Source organism: Bubalus kerabau, chromosome 2, assembly GCF_029407905.1.
Source record: "Bubalus kerabau isolate K-KA32 ecotype Philippines breed swamp buffalo chromosome 2, PCC_UOA_SB_1v2, whole genome shotgun sequence".
NCBI lineage: Eukaryota > Metazoa > Chordata > Mammalia > Artiodactyla > Bovidae > Bubalus > Bubalus kerabau.
The window spans coordinates 133946772-133965192 of record NC_073625.1 but is presented as its reverse complement, the minus strand read 5'-3'; the positions used below and the strand labels follow the sequence as shown (position 1 = coordinate 133965192).

Below are 18421 nucleotides of genomic sequence, written 5' to 3'. Positions count from 1 at the left end.
GCGAGAACGGGAATTGACTTTGCCCTCAGTCAACATGGCTCTTTTCCGGGTTCGCCCTCTTTGGAAGATTGGCTCTCTCGGCCTCCGTTACTCTCCCCCGTGTTCTCTTGCCCGTAGTAGCCATGGCGGCCATGAGTCTTTTGCATCGGGCTTCGGTTTCTGCAGTGGCCGCTCTGTCTGGCCGCCGTCTTGGCACTCGACTTGGATTCGGAGGCTTCCTCACCCGTGACTTTCCGAAGACTGTCGGTGAGTACTAGCTCTGGGAGAAAGCGAGATTAGGGAACGCGGGAGGAGAGATGGAGGGCTCTTCCCGGGTGACCTTGGTGGAATCCGGAGGGAGCCGGGAATAAATTGAGGACTTGGGGTTTGTGAGAAGGAGCATGAGGAAACTGAGGGCTTTCCTGAAGTAATCAGGTCGATCGTATTTAAGTAATTAATTAGAATTTTTGAGACGCTTTGTCATTCACCTATCCTGTTGCTAATCTGTGGATGAAGCTGAGGTTAGAAAGAGGTTAGAAAGCAAAGAACTAAGACCTCTGTTTCTCAGGCACACGATTCTTTGTATTTTGCACCTGCGCTAGATTTTACTCTCACAAGGTGGGAAGTCATGTTGCTGAGGATCCTGCCGATGCTAATTCTAATATATGGTCATGTGAAGAGCTCGGAGCTAATTCCTTCTCTAGGCACAGTGATCCGTCTTCATAATACTTTCAGGTGTCCACGAAAATATTTTCATTTACATTTATTTTAAAATCAGAAGGTAAAGGACTGTAATGTTAATGCGTATGTGATGGTAAATCTAGCCTGAATTGTATTCGTTTTATATCAATGCAGTCACAAAATAATTATTCTTAATGTTTGGTTAGAGAGGAAGGGACCTATATGAAGATCTTAGGTCTTTTCCTAGGTCCTAGGAAAGTCAGGGCAGTCGTGGAAGGGTTTTTGGAGCCTCTTGGAGACTGTGGATTGAACTCAAGGGGAATGAATAATCATAATATTAATAGCAAAGCATCAAATGCTTTGCATTCAGTCTGATTCCCTCTTGGTTTCTGCAAAGTGAATACAATGTTATCCCCATTTTACAGATGAGGAAACTGTAACTCAATTATTACAAAAATAATTCACTACTGTATTAAACTTAATAATAATAATGACAGCTAACACTTATTGAGCATGTATTATGTGCTGGACATCATATAGATATTAATGATATTCATTTAATCCTCTTGATCGAAAATGTGCTGTAAGCTATTTGTCCTATACAATAGATGTAGATACAGAAGTGAAATTTAAAGGCAGAAAGGTTCCTCTCCAACTTAAAAATATCTTTTTCTGTTTACTGCTCTTCTCCCAATTTAATTTGAGTTATGTCATTTCACATGAAGAGGCATTATACATAGAGACTTAATGGAAAAATGATGGAAAGGACCAATGGTATTCAATGAATTTCCAGCAGAAATTTGAACCTGCTACAAAGCCACGTGTGCTCACATTCCTTGATAAAAGTCCTTTGTAAGTCTTTTCTGATTACACATACCCTCTTCACATACCCGCTGCTGCCCCATAGTGTTTGATCATGCCTATCTGGAGATTCGGTTCAGTTCAGTCGCTCAGTCGTCTCCGACTCTTTGCGCCCCATGAATTGCAACACACCAGGCCTCCCTGTCCATCACCAACTCCCGGAGTTCACCCATACTCTTGTCCATCGAGTCGGTGATGCCATCCAGCCATCTCATCCTCTGTCGTCCCCTTCTCCTCCTGCCCCCAATCCCTACCAGCATCAGAGTCTTTTCCAATGAGTCAACTCTTCACATGAGGTGGCCAAAGTACTGGAGTTTCAGCGTCAGCATCAGTCCTTCCGAAGAACACCCAGGACTGATCTCCTTTAGAATGGATTGGTTGGATCTCCTTGCAGTCCATGGACTCTCAAGAGTCTTCTCCAACACCACAGTTCAAAAGCATCAGTTCTTCGGCGCTCAGCTTTCTTCACAGTCCAACTTGCACATCCATACATGACCGCTGGAAAAACCATAGCCTTGACTAGACGGACCTTTGTTGGCAAAGTAATGTCTCTGCTTTTCAATATGCTATCTAGGTTGCTCATAACTTTCCTTCCAAGGAGTAAGCGTCTTTTAATTTCATGGCTGCAGTCACCATCTGCAGTGATTTTGGAGCCCCCAAAAATAAAGTCTGACACTGTTTCCCCATCTATTTCCCTAAACAGAGGTAAAATTTCACTCCTAGATTCTGTTTATACGCTACTCCCTGTTCTTGAAGTTCTGGAAGGATCCTTGCAGGTAATCTACACCCTTTCCACTGAGAGCAGAAAAGGATATAATAGCTGTAGTGAGTGTTACTGTGTTTTAGCTGTGTACCTGCTTTCAAAAGTATCTTGCGTGTGAAGCCTAATCTGTCACTGTGGAATAAAAGTTCATAATCTGCTTTATATTGTTTATGCCTGCCTCTGGGCTTCCAAGGTGGCACAGTAGTAAATAATCTGCCTGCCAGTACAGGAGATGCAAGAGATGTGGGTTTGATCCCTGGGTCAGGAAGATCCCCTGGAGAAGGAAATAGCAACCCACTTCAGTGTTCCTGCCTGGGAAATCCCATGAACAGAGAAGCCTGGCCGGCTGCAGTCCATGGGGTCACAAAGAGTTGGATACGACTAAGCAATTGAGTGCATGCAGGCACACCTGCACACATTCTCTGCCTCTCTGAGAATGTAAGATCCAGCAGAGTAGACAGCCTTTGCTGCTTTTGTTTCCTCTGGAGCTGGACTGCCTAGGTTTCAATTCTGGCTCCAGAATTCAATAATTTTGTGAATTTGGGTCATCACATCTTGGAAATTAAGTAAAAGGCTCTTAATTACTCAGAACCTACAGTTCTTCATCTTTAAAAATGGAGGATTTTATTTTTAAGAGGATTTTTACTACAAATGTGCTTATATTCTGTTGACTTGACAGGGAAATAAAACCAGTCTCATTCTCACTGACAAGTATTTATAACCCTGAGATGTGCTTCTGCATAATTTTGCATCTTTCTAGAAATGTTATTTTGAAGTAAACATCTCTTACCATAAGAACTGTTTTAAAAAAAAGAGTGATAATTTTAACTTACCTCAAAGGTAGTGGTAAAGAGTGAGTGGGGAGGGTCTGCAGCCCCGAGCATTACCTTCTTCAAGGCCCCGTGGCCGCAACTTTCTTAAACATTTAGTGCTGCCATGTTATCATCACCCTCAGCACAGATTGCTGCTGCTAAGTCGCTTCAGTCGTGTCCGACTCTGTGCAACCCCATAGATGGCAGCCCACCAGGCTCTGCTGTCCCTGGGATTCTCCAGGCAAGAACACTGGAGTGGGTTGCCATTTCCTTCTCCAATGCATGAAAGTGAAAAGTGAAAGTGAAGTCGCTCAGTCATGTCCGACCCTAAGTGACCCCATAGACTGCAGCCTTCCAGGCTCCTCCGTCCATGGGATTTTCCAGGCAAGAGTACTGGAGTGGGGTGCCATAAAGTATTCTATTTAATTAAATTATTAAGTTTCTAGAAATGAGCTTAAGTTCTCTCCTCAGCTGCAGAGAACTTTTTGTGTTGAAGGCTGATGTTGGTATATTATGACTTGAAAACCTGAGAAGAGTATTAAAATGATTTTATAAACAAAGCAGTGTGGACTTAGTTCAGACATGGATGATGGGGCATGTTAATAGGTTCTAGGGACAGTTTTAAGAGGTGTAATTGTCAGAAAGGTAAAGGATGTGTTTTCTGATACATCTGAAAATGGGGCTCTTGGAATTGGTAGGTGCTGAGAGAGAAGGCTGCAAAAAGGGAAGTCAGGACCACATTAGGGGAGCGGGTGAATACAAAAGGGCTTCCCAGATGGCGCTAGTGGTAAAAATAAAAAACCTGCCTGCTGATACAGGAGATATAAGAGACGCTGGTTCGATCACTGGTTAGGAAGATCCCTGAAGGAGGTTGGAAGATCCCTGAAGGAGGGCACGGCAACCCACTCCAGTATTCTTGCCTGGAGAATCCCATGGACAGAGGAGCCTGGCAGGCTACAGTCCATGGGGTTGCAAAGATTCAGATATGAATGACTGAAGCGACTTAGCACATACACGCTGAATACAAAGCCAAAGTATCTTAACAATTTGGTAGGCAGCCGAGAGTATTTAGCAGAAGAGCAGCATCAGTCGTATGTTTTAGGAAGATGCATCTGAATATGTGGTTGACTTATCAAGCGTGTTGATTACTTAGCCAGTGAGGTGAAATGGGCATGGAGAGAATGGAAAGTTTGAATTTTAGAGTCAAGAGGCCTTGACAACTGATGGATGAGGTGTAGGAAGACAAATGAGATTTTTAGTCTGGGTAATTGAGTTGGTGGTACAATTAACTGGGAATAGTCAGAGAATGAGGGAAAGAAAATTAGTTTTGGGGGTTGTCTTAGAGACACACACAAAAATCTTACATTGAACTATTTGATCCTCACAAGTATCACAGTTGTCCACAACATAACTTTCCTGAAGTTATTTACATTAAAAAAAAATGGTTATTGAAACCTTACTTTCACATAATTAATGAATACCTAATTGAGAAATTCCAGGCTTTAGAGAGTGGTAGGAAATGCCTGTTTTTGTGGCAGAAGGATCTGAGTTCCAGAAATCCTGCCAGCCAGCTGGTTGTAAGCAGTGTTCACGCTAATGATTTTAGACTGTAAGCAGATGGTCCTACTGTTAATACAACAACAAATCATGAAAAGAATTTAGTACTATAAGGTATCTTTTAGAACAGTTAATAGTATAACAGTTATCTGGTACATTTTAATGACATGAATATTTGTTGTTCAACAGTAGAGTTAATTATATGTGATGAAAGCAAGAAGTTTACATTACTGTTTAATATTGCTAGAATGCAGCCAGTCCAAACTTTCCTCCATAATTTTTTTTCTGTTATAGTTTCTGTATTTGTTAATACTTGCATTCATAAACAGTTGTCCCTAAAACCCCACATAGAGTTTAATCCTTGTATGTATGTTTGTGTGTATATGTTTCTGTCTGAAAGGGAAAGTTGAGACTATACTGTCTCTTCTGAATTTACTTTCAGGGCCCAAAAAAGATTCCCTCCCAACTTTTTATTTACTTAAGAAATGTAAATTCGATGATAGGGAGCTCCTGCCACTTGCAGACACCAAAGAGCACTGGAGATACAGTACTGAATAATTCAGCTTAGCGCTTATTGTTCTAAAGGAAATAACCAGATGACATTAAGGAGAATAAGTAGGCGACCAGCTTTGGATAGGGTAGTCAGAGAAGACTTCTTTGAAGAGGTGACATTTGATCTTATCTCTGAAGGATGGGATGAGGAGGTGGCCATTCAAAGAGCCTAAGGAAAAGCTTTCAGGCAAAGGAGAAAGTAAGAGCAAAAACATGAAGGCAGGAAGGAGTTCTTAATGATGGAAGGAAATCATTCAGATTGACCAGTAGGAAAGATATGTCTTTTTATTCTAAGAGGAGCCATCTGTCAGATTCTTTGAGAGAAAAGATCTTAGAAATCTTCTAGGCCAACCCCCTGTAGTATGCATTGTTATATTCCATTATTGACACTCAAATAACTTCAGAGTGGGGGTTGGAGAGGCAGTTCAGTTTTATTTTCCACTGCTAAAATTGTCAGAAACTTCTTTCTTGTATTAAGCTAAAAATGCTCTTTCACACATTGATCCTAGTTCTTCCTTTCAGTTCAGCACAGCCCTTGTCAGTTGACAACCCTCAGCTATTTAGAGACACTTGTCTGGTCTCCGCCCTGACTTCTTTTTTGTAGACCAGTAAGCTTCCATGTTTTCAGCAGGTCAGTTTCCAGCGTGTTTGCCATCCTAGTTGCCTAACTTGGGGCATGCTCCAGACTGTCCCTCTAAAACAGTGTACTCGAGGATGGACACGCTTCAGCAGGTCTAGTTAAGAGATGGGTTGAGGGCTCCTTCTGTTTTGACCCTGTATTTCTGGTACATCAGATTAAGATTGGATTACCTTTTTTTGGTAACCACGTGACACCAGTGACTTTTCTTTTCCTTTCTTTCTTTTTGCTCGCACCACAGGGCTTGCCAGATCTCAGTTCCCGGACCAGGGACTGAACCTGGGCCACAGCAGTGAAAGCCCAGAATCCTCACCACTGGACCATCAGAGAACTTCCACCAATGACTTTTCTTAAGTTTGTGAGCAACTAAATTTCTGGATGGTTCAGGCAGGACTTCCCACTTACTATACTTAATCCTTTTAGATTCAGCCTTTTGTAAATGCAGTAGGAGGGATTTGGGGAGGATCCTATTTCATCACTGGTGTGGTAGCCACTCTTATAGCAGTAGCTCTGTAATGTCAGGAATACCATCTCCACCTCATCTAGGCCATTCATAGAAATCGTGAGAGAACCCTCTGGCAGGTTACTGCATGAGTAATCTGTAGCTTTTGGGTATGATCAGCCAGTTACCCATTACCAGTTTTATCTAACTTGCTACTTCTCTGGGTTTATAATGTACCTTCCTTGTACTCCCCTAAGACCCCACCAACCTGTCTAAAGAGGAACTTTAATTGGGGCCTGTTCTTTTCTGATACTGTATTCCTTTCTTTCCTTTGTTGTCCTTATAGATTTGTAATTTTGTTATCTACTTTTTCTCTCCCAGCAGGATCTATATACCTTTTATGCTATATACCTAGCAAAGACCTGTACATAGTGGGCACTTAAATATTTATTGAATTAGTGAGTGGTTTGTACTATTATCCAGCCCATTTTTTTAATCTCCTCCACAAAAATTTCTGTTGTATCTTTCGAATGATTTATCGAACTACATACTTACCTTGTCAAATTCTCTTGTTATTTTAGAGGCCTTAGTAGTGTGATTTATACTTAGTAAATTCATGCTAGCTTCTAATTCTCTTGTGAATTAACCTTCTAAGTTCATTGCAAGCTGCTGCAGGTAATAGCAAATTTTAAAAGGCAGTTCTTGTTTTCAAGGTACTTAGATTTCAGTGGGGCAATTAAAGCAGGTTTGCACACCAGTAGAGTATACAGCAGTTCAAAGGTAGGAGAGCTCTCGTCTTAGCTGGGAAGCGTTTGGTTTTTTGGAGGATAAGATGTCATCTGGGTCTAAACAGTAGATTTCAGGAGGGTGGAGGTCGTCCCTGACATTTAAGTTTGAGCAGTGGGTACAATCTTTCCGACATCTATTATGACTGAAATTCCTTTAATAGTTCAAATTCCTGCTGGATTGAATAATTATCTTTCCATTTATTTTGCATCAAGTCCCTAATGTATATTGCCTCATCATATCAGACAATTTAAATTCTTTTGCAGCATTAGCAAATATTTATTGCAGAGATAAGTAAAGAGTTCTGTGATCCACCAAGAGTCTCTGATCTTCCTACCTGCTACTGGAACAAATTCTAATAATCATTTAGATATTTTTTCAATAAATGTCTTGAATATTGATGAATAAAAATGACAATGTTGAATAAAAATGAGGAGAGTTAAAGTTTAGAACAGTACATCTTAAACACACACATATATATTTTGGCAGAGAAGGGATGCTTTATCATGATTCATATTAAACATTTATGCACGTACATTTTCTTATAATCTGATTTTTATCTCCAAATATAACAATATATCCATATAAGCCTTGTATATAACAGGGTAACTTAATATTTTTAGCTCCTGTGCGACACAGTGGAGACCATGGGAAAAGACTGTTTATTATCAAGCCTTCCGGATTCTATGACAAACGTTTTTTGAAATTACTGGTGAGTTAAAACTTTTATTGAACTAAACTCTACGTATAAATAGGAATTTTTTTTTTTCCTATTCAGTAAACATCTTTCTTTTACAAAAGATTCTGTTTTGTAAATGCATATTCCTTTTCTCAGAAAATACCAAGGTTTTGTAGTAAGGTCTGGTTTGTTATTGAATTTATTTTTAAATTAGTGAGACTTTCCTTTTTTCAAGAAAAATTCAGACATATTGGAGGTATAAATTGAGCTATTTCTCTCTTCTCAAGATTATGGGGTTTTGAAATAATCAGCTGTGTTCTCTGCCCCCCTCCAAGTCTATAAATTTTAAAACTGAAAATGGATTCATTTGGTAATAATTATTTATATTACTAAAATATTCTTTAAATTAGCAAAGAACTCATTGAAGGACTTCTTTAAATATGTAACTCCATTATTTTGAGATGATTTTTTAATTCTTTGTTGTTTAAGAACATTGATCTCAGAGAGTGAAGCAGGGTATTAACCATATATTTGTATCTCAAGACTCTATAAGGAAAAGTAAAGACTTAGAAGGTGGAAGATTGTCTGGACTCTGCCACTGTTCCTAAAGCTATGACCCACTGGCTGCCCCTTAGACCCTCCCCTGCCTCCTATTGTACGTAATGCCCTTCTTCTTGCCGGTGGTTGACCTCCCCCTTTTTTTGTGATGACCAACTCAAACTCTAGAAATCATCTTCATCTTCTTATATTTTTATTCTTAATATAAAAATTTCTGGGACTTCCCTGGTGGTCCAGTGGTTAAGAATCCATCTTGCAATGTAGGGAATGAGCATTCCATCCCTAGTCAGGGAACTAAGATCTCTCATGTGAAGCAGAGCAGCTAAACCTGCAAGCCACAACTAGAGAGTCCATGCTCTGCAACAAGGTCCTGTATGACTCAAGGAAGATCCAGTATGCCACTGCTAAGACTGGACAAACACAGCTAAATAAATCAATGTCCTTTAATACATTGCTTTAACTAGAAATTGAAAAATCACTTAAATATATATTGCATTATACTTGTGAAATCTGACTTTTTCCTTTAATTTTTGATGCTAAATGTAGGCATCTAAAAACTAGAGCAAAAGGAAATTATAGAAATATATCGCTTTATATCACATCTCCAATTTGGCAAGTTTATTTTATAAGAAATATAAGGAAATCATGTAATGAGGGTAGTTTGAGTGTGAGGAAAGATAGGAAACGGTTATGTGAAAACTTTTTTTTTCTTTTTTAATCTTAACAGAGATTCTACATTTTATTGACTGGGATTCCAGTAGCAATTGGCATAACTTTGATAAATGTATTCATTGGTGAGTATCTTCCCCTCCAACTAGACTAGTAAGTTTTTAAGACCTGTGTACATTAATATAAAAAAGAAATTATGGATATTGAAGAGATGGTTCTTTAAATAAAAAACTTACGCATGAGAATTCATGTCAACCAAATCTTAATCTGCAGTAATGTATGGTGGTTCTTCTTCTAACTTTTTTCCCCCAAAAACCTTTAAGGTCACTGACTTTATAGACCACATTAAAGACCTGACTTCTTCCTCCTTCTCAAACCAGCTTTGATAAGTCTGAATGAGGAAAACAGAAATACAGGTGGAAAACAAGCTGAGGGATAGAACAAATTTTTTTATCCATCCTGGAATATAGAAAGTTATAATCTTCTTAAAAGAATGGATTTGTGAATGACAGTAAATACTAGGTTTTCCTGGGAAATTCTGCTCGAAGTACTTCTAAAACTTGAATCCTTGAATATTTTGTTTAGGAGTTTTAGGGAAACTCAGAGGAATAATTTGTTTTTTATTATATCGTTACACTAAATAAAAACAAAATGAGAACTCTTGTATAATGCCTATATGCAAAGCCTTACACATAGAAGACATCTAAAAAAATATATAGTGAATGATTTTCCACCAGATTGAAGTGAATTTAAAATATTAGACATCTTCATTGCTACAAAACAAAAGGTTCTTTAAAACCACAAGAGATAGGTTTTTTATTTAAATGGTGAAAAATTAACATAAACTCCTGTTACTAAAGTTGAACATCAGTGTTTTCTCTTACTAGGTGAAGCTGAGTTGGCAGAAATTCCAGAAGGCTACGTCCCAGAACACTGGGAATATTTCAAGGTTGGTATAGGTCATTAAGAGTTATTTGCAGGGTTAGGTGCCTTGTCAGTGTACTGGTTAATAGCTTAATTTAGCAATTGTGATACAGTTTTAAATTCAGTTTTTTATATCAAATAGATGATGCATTTTGTATTCACTTTTTATAAGCAATTTCTTTGGGTAATTATCTGCATTGTTATATTACCTTAAGTTTCATGATTTTTTAAAGACCGACTCTGTACTATGTTATTAACCTAGCATAGTAACAAAATTTATCCTGTGTTCTACACCATAGGAAAAATTGTCCTGATACTAATGCTGGCTGTGATTTGTTGAATACTCACTGTGTAGCAGGCATTTTGATAGCGTTTTACAAATATTATCTCATTCCACGTAAATAGTACTATTATTTTTCCCACTTTAAAGCTGAGGAAGCTCAATCTTAAAAGGAGGTAGGTGACCTGTTTCAGGGATAGGGTCAGTATTGGAACCTAGAGGGTCTTGACTGCAGCACCTGCACTATGAATTAATCATTTTACCATACTGTCATTGCTACTAAAGTCCCAGATTAATTCTGTTACTTGTCTTTATAAGTGTTGTAGTAAGATGGCCTTGATTACAGTGTGTTTCCATGTTTTGTTATCTGAATGAATTACATTTTAGAAAAGAAATATTTCATTATTAAATCTTAAGGTAAAGCCATACAATTAGCTTATCTTTGCTCACTGGTAAAAACAGCTCCATTTTGGGATCACCAAACCCCAGCTTTCACGCTGAAATCTGCCACTTATGATACTCAGAGCAAAGTGTAATAAGAACGAGCACAAGTTTTGGAGTCAGACTGGCCTGAGTCCAGACACTGCAACCTAGTAACTGTACAGTCTTGTAGAATTTGCTCACCTGTAAATGAAGACAAATACAGTATCTACAGAACGGATTACATAAAAGTATTACTGATTAACCTGAGATGGTCCTTTTAGGAAAACAGTACACTGGAAAAGCGATGTACTTTTTAGACACTAATCTTAAAACAAATTTTCTCTTGTAGCATCCTATATCAAGATGGATTGCCCGAACTTTCTTTGATGGTCCTGAAAAGAATTATGAAAGAACAATGGCTATCCTACAAATTGAAGCTGAAAAGGCTGAATTACGGTAAAAGAAGGGTGGGGGGTGGAGTGCAGGGAAGAAAATCCTTTGCTACAGTTGCAAACCACTGGAAGAAATTTAATAAAACAATTTCTTCAACACTGTAAGATGCTCTGTGTAAAAGGGTGAAGATGGCGAGAGGATCTTCACCATCTTTAGAGTGGAGATGATGCATTGGAGACTAGGAGACTATTTGGGATAATATCTGTCACATTATTACAAGGAATTCTTTTTTTGAAATGTCCTGACTCTTTTAAGTGCAAAGCAGCCCTCTCCTTCCCCTTCTCCCTGCAATTCCCTTTTCTTCTGCACCCAATATGATCCTTCAAGGTGACCACTATTTAATAATGATTTCTTGTATACATTCCTAGGAAAAAGTTTTTACATTAAAAATATATATTGTATATATCATTTACAAAATGTATTAACACAAATGGAATCCTGTTATCAACACTGTTCTGTGTGTTTTTTCATTTCATGTAAATACATAGTCATCCCTTGGTATCTGTGAGAGATTGGTTCCAGCACCTCCAGCAGATATCAGAAATCTGAGGATGCTCCAGTCTCTGTATAAAATGGTGTAGAACAGTCAGCCCTCCGAGGATAGGGAGGGCCTACTCTATCTTGATGATCTTCTGTAATAGCATATACTCCATTCTTTCCAATAGTGCACTGCATGGATGTGCCTTAATTTTTTTAACCAGTAGGGGACCTCTTGTTGGTTTTTAGGTTCTTTTCAAGTTTTTTGATATTGTAGATTGTGCTGTGCTGAATATCCTTACATATATATTTTGCATATTTATTCAGTATATCTGGAATATAAATTCCTGGCAGTGGCTCTGTTAACCACATGTTATGCTTTACATTTTTAAAAAATGTATTTGTTTATTTTTGGCTGTGCTGGGTCTTCTTTGCTGTACAGGCTTTTCTCTGGTTGGTGACAAGCAGGGCCACTCCCCAGTTGTGGTGCATGGGCTTCTCATTGTGGTAGCCTCTCTTGTAAAGCATGGGCTCTAGGGTGCGTGGGCTCCAGTAGCTGGGGCATGCGGGCTCCAGAGCAGTGGTCCAATAGTTGTGGCACACAGGCCTAGTTGCTCCAAGGCATGTGGGATCTTCCCAGACCAGGGATTGAACCTTTATCTCCTGCACTGGCAGGCAGATTCTCTACCACTGAGCCACCAGGGAAGCCCATGCTTTACATTTCAGATAGCTCTTGTCAGATTCCTCTTTAAAAAGTTGTACCAGTTGTCTTTTCTGTCATCAATACATAGTAATTAATTCTGTTTCTCCATACCTTTCCCAGTAAAGGAATTTATCAAACCTAAGTATTTTTGCTCATAAGGTCATTGAAAATGTTATCTCATCATTTCAATTCTGTATTTTTTGGCAGAGTTGTGCATATTTTCATCATCTATTGGCTATTTGTATTTCTTTTTTATAAATTGCCCATTTTTCTACTAACTTGTGCATTGATTAAAATAACCCCTTTTGTTTTTGTTGCAGATTTGTTTTCTCTGGCTTGTCATTTGTCTTCTGACAGTATAGAATTTTTTTGCAACATAGTGTTTTTATGTTTCAGATTAAAAAAGTGCAGTAATACCTAATATATTTTGAACACTTACTAGATACTGATACTTTAATTACTTTATATAAATTACTTGTTTAATTATCGTTAGGTTTGTCAGTCTTTTTCTTTAGCTTCCAGAATTTTATGTCATGTATATGTCTTTGTGAGTAATAAAATAAGTAAATATACAAGTGCCAAATTATTTTTTTAATGTTTGCTCATATTTCCTTTGGCTACTTTTAAATATGATCTTATTTGAGATTTATTTTGCTGTTTGGAGTGAGGTTTACATACAATCAAATGTACCCATTAAGTTCAGTGAGTTTTGACAAAAATAAACTGAAATCACCACAATCAGGCCATTTCGATCACCTAGTGAGTCCCTTTCCTGTCCCTTCAGTCAACCCCCTTCCTCAACTCTTGACCCCAGGCTACACCGATCTACTTCCCATTTGTTCTGTTTTAACTTTGTAGTTTACAAACATTGCTATGATATTGAAGAATATTTAAATGATTAAATGAACATATGATTAGCTTGTTTTCTGGATGTAAAATTACATGTATATGTAGTTACCATATAGAACTGTTATTAAGTATTTAAGAGTGTGTTCAGCATTATGCCTCATATTTGGTTAACTTTGGACATTTTTGAACTTCAGACATATACCTTTGGTAAAACACAAGATTCTAAAATTTCTTAGACATATGGAGATTGTGAATAATTTCAAAACAAAGTAAAAATAAAAGCAGGACCCTGACTTTTACCCCTAAAATAAAAATGCCAGTGTGAGCATGGAATGGGGAGTATCTACAGTTTTTTAAAAAATACATGTTTAGGTGTATAGCAAACTGAAGCGTAAATGAAAGGCATAAAATAGGAAGGGACTGTCTTCCATAGGGAGATAACTGTTAGTTTCAACCCTCCACAATTTTTAATACTTTCTTCATGTGTATATATACACAGTCACAAATGCTTTTTTCTGTTTTTTAATGAAATGGGAAGATGGTGCACATATTCATTTTATACCTTGCTTTTTTAACCTAACAGTATATCTGGCCCCTCCTTTCCATGTTACTATTTACGTAGATTTCCCTCATTCTTTTTAACAGGTGCATAGGCTGTCGATTATATGGGTGAACCATAATTTGTTTAACCAGTCTCTGTGATGAATATTTTAATTACTTTCATTTTGAATAATTACATTCTAAAGAGTAAAAAAGATTGTATTTAATCCCCCCAAAAGAGAAATATATTTTCTTAATAAATATAAATATATTATCTTATACCACCGCAAAGATACATTATCTGTCATAGATTGGGTTGGTAAGCTGGTTAAGGTTAATAAAGTTAATAAATAACTATGATAAATTTCCAGTGATATAAAAAGTTAGTATCTATGTAGTCTATAAAAATGGAAAGTAAAAGGCCTGATTGAAAAGGGATTATTCCAGGAATGTGTGGTAGTTTACACAAAGGCTTGGCTGTGAAAAAAAACCTATCTTTCTAGAGCAGAGATTATTCAGTTTGTAAAGAAGGCGGAGGACGGATAAGTAGATCTTAGAGTTGGAGAACGTTTTTCTTTATCCTGGTTTTCCTTTTCTTTACCAGTATTGATGGTCTGTCCAGTGTTGACCAGGCTCAGTGTGATGTTGGTGGCTAGTGAATGAGACACCGTCCCTGCTCTTAAAAGGTCTTCTGTCCTAATAGTGATGGGCAGCCAGTGTAGACGGCATGTGCGCTCCTCAGGAAGGCCTGTTCCTCTTTTAATTCCTAGCATTTGGCACAACAGATAGTCATAATAGTAGACATTATGTAAATGAGTCTCCTAAAATTTAAAAGGCAAGAAGACAGGAAATGCATTACCGTTGTTCAAGTGAAAGTGATTTGCCCAGACAAGCAACAGGGAGAGGAGGAGAGAATTCATTATCATTTCAAGTGATGCTTGAGGGATTAAAAATAATATTCATTGGCTAACTACATAAGCAAGATAATAAAAGCCAAAATAAGTCCCAAATTTTGCTTATAGGTGTGTATCAGATATATGCATACACATGGGTCTGTGGAGGGACATTATATTTTACACAAAAGCAAGACTCTCAAGTGGTTGTTCTTTACAGAGATAATTCATTAAATTTATAATTGGAAATGCTGTAATCACAACATCACTATTCTATTTCTTACAGATTAAAGGAGCTGGAAGTACGAAGATTAATGAGAGCAAGAGGTGATGGCCCCTGGTTTCACTATCCAACCATCGATAAGGAACTTATTGATCGTTCTCCAAAAGCAACCCCTGACAACTAATCTTTCGTTTCTCTAAGTACAAAGTATATTGTCTTTAGGTGAAAATAAATTACTAAATATATTCTGTATTTTTTCTGTGTGATAAATGAAAGATCATTTTCAATGCTCTGTTTCTCAATATTGGTTCAGATTAAGGCTGTTTTGTGTGCGATTTCATTTTTTTCCTCAGCTTTACTGAGGTGTAACTGATGAAGTTGTAAGATGTTTAAAGCGTATATCATGATGACTTGATATATATTGTGAAAGGCAGATTCAGGTTTCTGGTTTGGGGCTTTCAGTTTCCTCTTTTAAGAAGGTTTGAATATGATAAAAAAAATTCAGAGAAATCGGAATTTGTGAACTTATAAAGGTGTAATGTTTTACTTGTCTGATAAATGGAAGTTAGAGAAACCTATGTTGAATATCAGGAAATATGCAATTTACATACATGTGAGTGTTGTAGATACCTAGATTACTCAAGGGCAACTCAGAATTTTAAGTTATACAAATGTTGAATCAACTGTATAAAACATTAACACCTTAATAAACAATTTTTCAGTGAACACATCTCAAAGTTTAATGTTTTCATGGTTTTTAGCCATAAATTGTTCTTTTTAAATGTATACACGTGTTCATTTCTTTTTAAGATGCAATATGCAATATTCCTTAGGGTCTTTTTTTGTAAACACTGGAGGGGTTCCACAAGGTAAAATTATCACTGCAAAAATTGTGAAATGAGTAAAAGCTAAAATAATGGCCGTCATTTATTAAGCATTTACTGTCTGCTGAGCACTGTGCTGAATAACTGAATTTACTCACATTATTTTCAAAATGACCTTAGGAGGTACTATTACTTTCTGCATTTTACAGATGAGAAATTGAAGCTCAGAGACTTTAGACACATACTTAATGCTTCAACTTCCAAAATGAACTTTTAGCTTCCAAAATTCATGTTCAGTGAATAGCTTTTGAATAACCTTGTGCCCTAAGGGCCGTTTACAATCCAGCCATCATCCTTTGGTGTGGTTGCATTTTCTTATTTCCCCAGAAGAGGGCTGCCTCACCCAGCTACTTGCAGATTTTTTTTTTACTTGCAGATTTTGATGAGGATTCCTGAAGCAATCGAATTACCACCTCATAATTCTGCCAGAGTATTTGGGAGAAGGATGTCCTATCCCTGAGCCCCTGCTTGCAGGAACCATTCAGTTTTGTAGGAGGGGAAGGAGCATGGAAGCAGATAAGTCTTGTCAGAGGACATTGTTCATGATGCTACACCTACGTACCTTTACGTTCAGTATTTTTAGACTTCACATGTTATTTTTCAACACTAATAACTTTTATTTTCTCCTTTCTATTATTATATACAAAAACTTCTAGAAGATATAGAAAGTGTTACAAGAAATACTGATAATCCCACCATCCATAAAGAAATCTGAGAAATTTTCTTGAATCTTTTTTTTTTTTTAGCATAGCTGGGGTCATATACAGATATAATGGAGAGATTTTTTAAAAGCAGTTTGAAAGTGTTCTTGGAGGAAAACGTTAATAAAACTTTTTTTATTATCTCCAGTGGGTCACGAAGATACCCACTGGAGATAAAGTGGTCATCACAGTCGACATTTTCCTCCAAAGAGTTTACTCTTCAGCACCGGCAATAGGCATTAAATAGGAAATTACATGCATTGGGGAGAAAGGGCACTATAGCAACTCGTGGCATCCTGAGCTAGTCCACGGAGACAAGGGATGGTTGGAAGCTCTTTCCATAGCATCTGGAACATAGTAGACAGGGACAAAGATCTACTTAGTGAATGATTCATAGCTTTAACATGAATCTTAAATTACGTTTTTTCTTTTCCTGTGTTTCTATAGGGCCCATTGTGGTGGTATATAAAGACGTGGGCTTGAACTAAACAGACTTAAGACTAAGTCCTGAGCTTGCCAAACACTGTGACAATAATCATGACTAATCTATTTGCTATCTGCTGCACCAGCCAGACACCAGAAGCTTTATATTTAATCTTCCCTCTATCTCATACTGCAAAAATTCCTTCACTGCTCTAAGCCCTATCTCTAAAATGTGAATTCTTCATCCTACAATACTGTTGTGAGGATCACTGGATGACGCATGTAAAGCACCTAAGTTACAGTTCCATTGCTCAGTTATGTCCAACTCTACAGCCTGATGGACTGCAGCACACCAGCCCTCCCTGTCCATCACCAGCTCCCGGAGTTTACTCAAACTTATGTCCATTGAGTCGGTGATGCCATACCCTGCTTATTTAACTTAAATGCAGAGTACATCATGAGAAATACTAGACTGGATAAAGCACAAGCTGGAATCAAGATTGCCGGGAGAATTATCAATAACCTCAGATACACGGATGATACCACCCTTATGGCAGAAAGTGAAGAAGAACTAAAGAACCTCTTGATGAAAGTGAAAGACGAGAGTGAAAAAGTTGGCTAAACTCAACATTCAGAAAACTAAGATCATGGCATCTGGTCCCGTCACTTCATGGCAAATAGATGGGGAAACAGTGGAAACAGTGTCAGACTTTTTTTTTTTTGGCTCCAAAATCACTGCAGATGATGACTTCAGCCATGAAATTAAAAGATGCTTGCTTCTTGGAAGAAAAGTTGTGACCAACCTAGACATCATATTAAAAAGCAGAGACATTACTTTGCCAACAAAGGTCTGTCTAGTCAAAGCTATGGTTTTTCCGGTAGTCATGTATGGATGTGAGAGTTGGCCCATAAAGAAAGCTGAGTGCCAAAGAACTGATGCTTTTGAACTGTGGTGTTGGAGAAGACTCTTGAAAGTCCCTTGGACTGCAAGGAGATCAGCCAGTCCATCCTAAAGGAAATCAGTCCTGAATATTCATTGGAAGGACTGATGCTGAAGCTGAAACTCCAATACTTTGGCCACCTGATGTGAAGAACTGACTCATTTGAAAAGACCCTGATGCTGGGAGAGATTGAAGGTGGGAAGAGAAGGGGACAACAGCCTACTACACACCTTTTCAAACTTAAGTAATAGGTGATACAGACCTTGGTCAACTAAAGATTGAGATGCTGCATCCTTTTTCAAGAAAATTGCTGAATAACACACACTATCTCGGCTTCAGTCCTGTTGACTTTAAAGAGTAATGGGATTACAGTTAGACTACAGCCAATGAGCAATGTTTTTAAAATTATTTCCAGGTTACAGAAAAGTCAAATGTATAAAATTCTACAATGTAAATTCACCACTGTTTTTATTAGAAACAAATACTCTCTGCTGGAGATCACAAGGAGTTAGCAGTATAGCAATAAATTCCCTGGGCTCAATCTCTTCTCTCATAATTATTTCCAAATTGCAGTCCTCACTTTCATCTGTCTCTGTTTTTACTTTCACATATAATATATACTTAATATCTTCTTTAATTTGACCTTTTCAAACTTACATTTTAAAAAAATGTTATGACTATGAATAGAAAGTAAGTCCTTTGTCAATTAAATGGCAATCACAGGTATAACT

The 18421-nt window shown here is 37.6% G+C and overlaps 1 protein-coding gene across 1 annotated transcript; it reads left to right on the top strand.

Annotated features, from left to right (window-relative positions):
- The first annotated feature begins 14 nt into the window (after positions 1 to 14).
- NDUFB5 (NADH:ubiquinone oxidoreductase subunit B5) lies at positions 15 to 15471 on the top strand. The gene is made up of 6 exons (XM_055568983.1): positions 15 to 246; positions 7694 to 7782; positions 9035 to 9101; positions 9864 to 9925; positions 10953 to 11059; positions 14805 to 15471. The coding sequence occupies exons 1-6, from the start codon at positions 123 to 125 to the stop codon at positions 14923 to 14925; spliced, it is 570 nt and encodes a 189-aa protein (XP_055424958.1). The 5' UTR covers positions 15 to 122; the 3' UTR covers positions 14926 to 15471.
- The last annotated feature ends 2950 nt before the right edge of the window (positions 15472 to 18421 follow it).

Bases quoted from the DNA above. Each gene is read 5' to 3' on its own strand.
- NDUFB5 (XM_055568983.1), top strand. From the start codon at position 123: ATGGCGGCCATGAGTCTTTTGCATCGGGCTTCGGTTTCTGCAGTGGCC. The intron at 247-7,693 runs GTGAGTACTAGC...TAATATTTTTAG, and splicing joins TGACTTTCCGAAGACTGTCG to CTCCTGTGCGACACAGTGGA. The intron at 11,060-14,804 runs GTAAAAGAAGGG...TATTTCTTACAG, and splicing joins GCTGAAAAGGCTGAATTACG to ATTAAAGGAGCTGGAAGTAC.